The 6,788-nt window shown below is 35.0% G+C and overlaps 2 protein-coding genes and 1 pseudogene across 2 annotated transcripts; 2 read left to right on the forward strand and 1 right to left on the reverse strand.

Annotated features, from left to right (window-relative positions):
• Nucleotides 1-778: 778 nt before the first annotated feature.
• On the reverse strand, nt 779-2,238 carry LOC112452933 (leukotriene A-4 hydrolase-like). Its single transcript, XM_025013403.1, has 4 exons — nt 2,191-2,238; nt 1,156-1,301; nt 919-1,030; nt 779-847 (listed from the first exon to the last, which is right to left on the reverse strand). The coding sequence occupies exons 1-4, from the start codon at nt 2,236-2,238 to the stop codon at nt 779-781; spliced, it is 375 nt and encodes a 124-aa protein (XP_024869171.1).
• A 378-nt stretch (nt 2,239-2,616) lies between these two features.
• LOC112452934 lies at nt 2,617-4,965 on the forward strand. The gene has a single exon (XM_025013404.1). It carries the CDS (start codon nt 2,617-2,619, stop codon nt 4,963-4,965), a length of 2,349 nt encoding a protein of 782 aa, XP_024869172.1.
• Nucleotides 4,966-5,824: 859 nt separating this feature from the next.
• On the forward strand, nt 5,825-6,346 carry LOC112452935 (annotated as a pseudogene).
• Nucleotides 6,347-6,788: the final 442 nt, after the last annotated feature.

Here is a 6,788-nt window from a genome sequence, read left to right on the forward strand (position 1 = left end):
GGCAATCTTCAACATTCTCTTTGTCGTAATAATTTTCGAACAAAACGTATTGAAACTTTGTCTAATAATTTTGCTTTCGGCGAATATTGTATATGTTCTTGCATTAAGTGCATCAAGTGGTTTTTTCTTTAGTAAGCCCACAGCAATAATCACTGCATAAGATGGTACCAGATTTGTTTGATGGAATTCACATATGTTTAGTTCCCCACTCTCGTATACATTTTTCAAAATTGCGGACATTATAGAACTGTAAAATTTTTTGTTACTGAAATCTAAAAAATAAAATACAAAAATAGATAATCATTAAAAATTAAATTAATACTTTATTTTAATTTAATTAAAACAGCTTATGAAAATAGTATATTGTACAACTAGTGGGAAAAGTGGTCAATTTTGAATGAGTGTGAAGTTGGGCTCGACCACTCTTCCCACGAGTTGTTCATACTATTTTTTCTAACAAAAGCGTGAAACAGGCCGCTTTTCGCGCTTGTTTTACAATTTCATTTCTCCATTAGTTGAGAAATGGCTCCATTTTTCAACTAGTGGAGAAATGGATCGTTTTGCTCACTCAAAACAAGTGCGAAAAGCGGCCCATTTCACGCTCGCGTTAGGAAAATTAAATTTTATAAAAATATGAATATTTATGTTTGAACATATTTCATTTCTTTGCAAACTTTTATTACTTTTTTAAATAATATATTAATAACAATCAATAGTATATCTGTGTTTTCATGAATAAATACAAAACATGCAAATACTACCTGTGCTTAAATTCTTATTATAGCAGTGTATGTAGATTTGACAGACGGTGTATCCTGGCAGGGAAACCATGCTCTAGCATAGTTAACTGAAAAAATAGACACTTTTATATAATCTATGTTAATGTAGAAAAACGCTTTTGTTTTATAGCCAGTTTACCTTGTTGTGAGACAGTAGAAAGGGATGTTCACCATCGGCAGTTTGCTCAGGCGTTAGCCAATATAATGAAGGAAAATTTGAACTTGTTTTATATTCAATTTGAATTGTACATCTGAAAGCATTATACTATCATGTGTACATCAATTACTTTCAACTATAATTTTTAAAATATCTGTGTATTAAATATTTTTTTAATATATGTATTTCTTGAAATTTACAGTTTTGTTTTATATTTACCGATTACTATAAATTTCTACGCTTTGTAGTAACTGAATAGCAAATTTACTTCCATATGCACCACAATATCCAATTTCATAATTTAAAGAAGTTCCAGTAGTAAAATTTGTGACACTTGATATAGTTAATCTGTAGCTATCTAGAATCTAAAAAATTGCGTTATATTACATATTAATCCAAACGATCCAAACCTTAAACTTGTTCAATATAAAAGAAAATGTCTACTCACTATTTTGTAACTTGAAGGTTCCCTTTCTATAGTCAAAAATCGCTTTTCCCTCAATAACTCTTCCGTTAAAATTTAAATTCAATTCTAAACGAGTATCAATTACACGTGCGAATTCTAATGATTAAAAAAAGATATATATCTTATATATATAAATGTAGATGTCCTGACTGACTGACTCACTCATCAACGCCCAGCTCAAACCCCTGAACCTAGAAACTTGAAATTTGGAGGGTGTATTCCTTTCATGACGTAAGCATCCACTAAGAAAGGATTTTTAGAAATTCAACCCCTAAGGGGGTGAAAAGGGTTAAAATGTGTTTTAAGGGGGTGAAAAGGGTTAAAATGTGTTTTCATGGATTCGTTAATATCTTTTAGGCTTAATGAGATAATTTTTATCAAAAATTTTTATCAAAAGTTTTAAGGGGGTGAAAAGGGTTAAAATGTGTTTTCATGGATTCGTTAATATCTTTTAGACTTGATGAGATAATTTTTATCAAAAATTTTTATCAAAAGTATATGAATAAGAAAGAATTTTTAGAAATTCAACCCCTAAGGGGGTGAAAAGGGTTAAAATGTGTTCTAAGGGGGTGATACAATATCATGTTCTAACATAATAATAATTGCAGGAATATAAAATAGGAATCCAAGAATTAAAATTATGTGCATAAATTTTGTATTGACATATTTTTAACTCATTATGTTATTATTAAGCTATTACATAATTGAAAATGCAGAATTAATATGTGATTGTGAAATCATCAGCTAATACAGTCTTTTTTTCATATTATGTAAATATAGCTACATACTAAATTGATCGATAATAATGCGCACGCGATTTGCGGTGACGTCGTCATGCACGTTGAACATAGTATACTAATATTTTTTTAAATGTAAGATTTCAAACTTCACTATAAAATTGTCAAAACCGTTATAGTGCGAATGGTTTAACATTACGAGGTTATAGAATATATTCGTAAAGAAAAAGATAAAAATTAAAGAAAAGAAAAGAAATTGTTCCAAATAAGGGAAAGAGAGAGAGAGAGACAGAGAGAGAGAGAGAGAGAGAGAGAGAGAGAGAGAGAGAGAGAGAGAGAAAATAAGGTATTTATAAAATAAAAAATATTATTTCAGTATGTTTAATTTATTTATATTTTATAAAATGCCTATATTATTGTTTTAGTATGTTTTAATTGGTGTACTTCCGTTCACTTTTCAGTCAATTTTTGGTTGATATGTATGCTAAAATAGAGACTGAAAGGTTGAATTATATTAGGAATAACCAGGTGCAGTTGAGGGCAGATAGTTACATTCATTTGAGAGACGCCATGGGAAAGCAGGATGCTGACGTTGCTCAGATGGGTCAAATGGTGGTGCTTCCGTCATCATTCACTGGAGGACCACGCTATATGCATGAGCGAACTCAGGACGCTATGACATACGTCCGTTTTTACGGTCGTCCTGATCTGTTTATTACTTTTACTTGTAATCCAAAGTGGAAGGATATCACAGATGTACTGCTTCCTGGCCAAAAATCTCACGATCGACACGATATTATAGCTAGGGTATTTCATCTCAAGGTGAAGAAAATGATGGCTCTTTTAAAAAAGGGTGATTTGTTTGGAAAAGTGACGTGTTTCATGTACTCTGTGGAATGGCAAAAACGAGGTTTGCCTCATATTCACATCTTGCTGTGGCTAGAGCAGCGCATCTTTAATAATATGATCGACAAAGTCATATGTGCTGAAATACCTGATCCCGTGAAAGACTCTCTTCTTTATAATATTGTCAAGGCCAATATGATTCATGGGCCCTGCGGGGGCTTAAACCGTAATTCGCCATGTATGAAAGGAGGCAATTGCAGCAAGAGGTATCCCAGGCAACTTCTAAAGGACACTCAGACAGGAAACGATGGATATCCGCAGTATCGGAGAAGGTCTCAAGCTGATGGTGGATTTACCGTAAAAATCAATGAAATAGAGCTGGACAATCGTTGGGTGGTGCCCTATAATCCTGTTTTGTTACGTACTTTCAATGCTCATATTAATGTGGAATTATGTAATTCAGTTAAATCTATAAAGTATATTTGTAAGTACGTGAATAAGGGCAGTGATCAAGCGACTTTTGCCTTAGAGAATAAGAGGGATGAGGTAAAATTGTACGAGAGTGGACGGTATATTAGCAGCTCAGAGGCAGTTTGGAGAATCTTGGCGTTTCCTATTCATGAGAGGTATCCTGCTGTCTTTCATCTAGCTGTACACCTCGAGAATGGTCAGCGTGTATACTTTAATTCCAAAAACTTAGTTGAGAGGATTAGTAATCCACTTCAGACAACACTCTTGGCTTTCTTCGAGCTGTGCAAAACCGACGATTTTGCAAAAACTCTTTTGTACTGTGAGGTTTCTTTTTATTTTGTGTTTAAAAATAACAAGTTTGAGAGAAGAAAGCGGGGAATGAATGTCGATGGCTGGCCAGGAATAAAGAAGGACAATGTGCTGGGAAGAGTGTATACCATCCATCCAAATAACACAGAGTGTTATTATCTTCGCATGTTGCTGTATGAGATTCGAGGTCCAACATCATTTTTAGAATTGAAAACTGTAAATGGTGTTGTCTGTTCCACATTCCAGTCTGCATGCAAGGTATTAGGTTTGCTGGAAGATGACAAACACTGGGACAATACATTGGAGGAAGCTGCTTTGTGTGCTTCTTCCTTCAAGCTGCGGGAGCTTTTTACAGTGATGTTGGTATTCTGTCAACTTAACGAGCCTATGAGTCTTTGGGAAAAGTATAAAGACAGCCTCTCAGAAGATATTACACGACAAGTGGAAAGAGAGTTGCAAAGCAGTGCGCAGCAGATAATGGACGAGGTGTATAACAGATGTTTGGTGATGATTGAAGACGCAGTATTGGCTTTGGGAGGACAGGAGTTACAACAATATGGTCTGTCTCAGCCAAAAAGGTTAGGAGAAGTTTTGAGAAATCGGGATTATCTGAGAGAAACAAATTATGATGTAAACATCTTAGCACAAGTGGTGTCGAATAACGAGGGTTTACTAACAGATGAGCAGTTCGCTGTCTATCGGCAGGTCCTTAGCAGTATTGAATTAAGTGCTGGTCAGGTCTTTTTTCTAGATGCTCCAGGTGGTACTGGAAAAACTTTTCTCATTAATTTACTTTTGGCAAAAGTAAGAAGTGATTGTGGCATTGCCTTGGCTGTTGCATCCTCTGGCATTGCTGCTACGCTGTTAGAGGGAGGCAAGACCGCTCACGCTGCTTTTAAGCTGCCCCTCAATCTAAACTATGTAGAAACACCCTTGTGCAATATTTCAAAACAAAGCAACATGGCCCAAGTGTTGCGGGACTGTAAGCTCATTGTTTGGGATGAGAGCACCATGGCACATAAAGGGGGTTTTGAAGCATTGAGTACAACCTTAAAAGATATTAGGGGTAACGATGGAGTGATGGGGGGAGTCACTGTGCTGCTGGCTGGAGACTTCCGACAGACTTTGCCTGTAGTGCAAAGGGGAACTCGAGCTGATGAGGTTAAAGCATGCATTACCCAGTCAGAAATGATTAGTTGATTCGACGTTGAATCAATGTCGAAAACCGAATGTCGAATCAACGTCGTAATTCTGGTCGATTCGACGTCGAAAGCGTATAAAATATCACCGACTATTCAACTTATCGTTTCAACGTCGTTTCAACGTCGAAGGTTGAAATTTGATTGAAATATAGTATATTATATATTTTATATTTTTTTATATATGCAGTGTTTGTCTGGATAGGTCCTAAATATAAAATTTATATATATTATTTATACATATGTGATTGATCGCGCAATTACGCCATTTCTTAAACGTCCATAAAATTATTTTGTACAATTTACATAAACAATGTCGTAATATTTTTTAGGATTAAAATCTAAATTGATCGAATTTTATAAGTGCGCACTCAAAACAGCGCTATTAATCGCTTTGACGTTGAATCGACACTGGACATGATCGATATTGCAGGAATATCGACTTTCTTATCGACTCAACCAGCTGTCAACCATATCGACGTTGAATTAACCTTGAATCAAGGTTACATTTCTGACTGGGTAAGGCATCATATTTATGGTCTCTTATCTGTAAACTCTCTCTCAAAAAGAATATGAGGGTATATTTGAAAGGTGATGTCTCCGCGGGGCAATTCTCGAAAATTCTACTTGAAATAGGGGATGGAAAATATCCCGAGTCTGAGGGAAAGGTGATTATTCCAGAAGATTTAGGCTTAGTAGTGACAACCTTAGCTAACCTTATTGACAAAATATACCCTGATATTGTTGATATCAAAAAGAAATCTATGGACTGGTTGTGTGAGCGTGCAATTTTGACTCCTAAGAACGATAAAGCTGGTGTTATTAATGACACTCTACTTAAATCATTAGACGAGATAGAAATGGAATACAGATCTGTAGACTCGGTGGTACAAACAGATGACGCTGTCAATTAACCCGTGGAGTTCCTAAATAGTTTGAACCCTCCTGGTTTACCCACTTACAAGCTTCGACTTAAAGTGGGGGCTCCAGTGATGTTGCTGCGAAACCTCAATCCACCAAAACTTTGTAATGGAACCAGGTTGCGAGTAAAGGCACTCTATAGGAATGTTATCGAGGCCACAGTGTTCACCGGCTGTGCTCGGGGAGATACAGTGTTTATACCACGTATACCACTCATACCATCAGAGTACCCTTTCGAGTTTAAAAGGCTGCAATTTCCTATCAAGGTTTGTTTTGCGATGACCATTAATAAGTCACAGGGACAGTCGCTGAAAGTAGCAGGGATTGATTTAAGTGAGGACTGTTTCTCACATGGGCAGTTTTACGTGGCCTGCTCAAGGGTAAGCTCACCTAGCAGTCTGGTGATTCTAGCACCTGAGGGGAAAACTACTAATGTGGTCTATAAAGAGGTCCTTAAGTAGGAAAAAAAGTTGTTAACAAAATTATATAAGAATAACAGATGTTAATCCCACATTGAATATATTGAAAAGATAAGTCAATGGTTTATTAAATGACCGGAAATAAGTTAGCGCAAGAAGTTGTTAATTATTTAAAATTAAAATTTATGTAAACATGACTATTAATAATTATAGAATTTTTGTTTATGTATTATATTTAGAGTATATAGTTATAAATATATATATATAAGATATATCTTATATATATAAATATCCTAAATTAATAAATAAAAAAATAAATAAAAAATAGAGAGGGATAGAGAAATACATTCTGCGATTGGCGCAGTAATTACAGACAAAATGCATTCTGCGCAGTGCGCAGTGATTACTTTATCATTAAGAGGGAAAAAAATACATATTATCTTATTTTAAATTAATAAATAAAAGTGAAATAGAGAGGGACAGA

Source organism: Temnothorax curvispinosus, unplaced genomic scaffold (genome assembly GCF_003070985.1).
Source record: "Temnothorax curvispinosus isolate PA1 unplaced genomic scaffold, ASM307098v1 QBEX01003830.1, whole genome shotgun sequence".
Classification (NCBI taxonomy): domain Eukaryota; kingdom Metazoa; phylum Arthropoda; class Insecta; order Hymenoptera; family Formicidae; genus Temnothorax; species Temnothorax curvispinosus.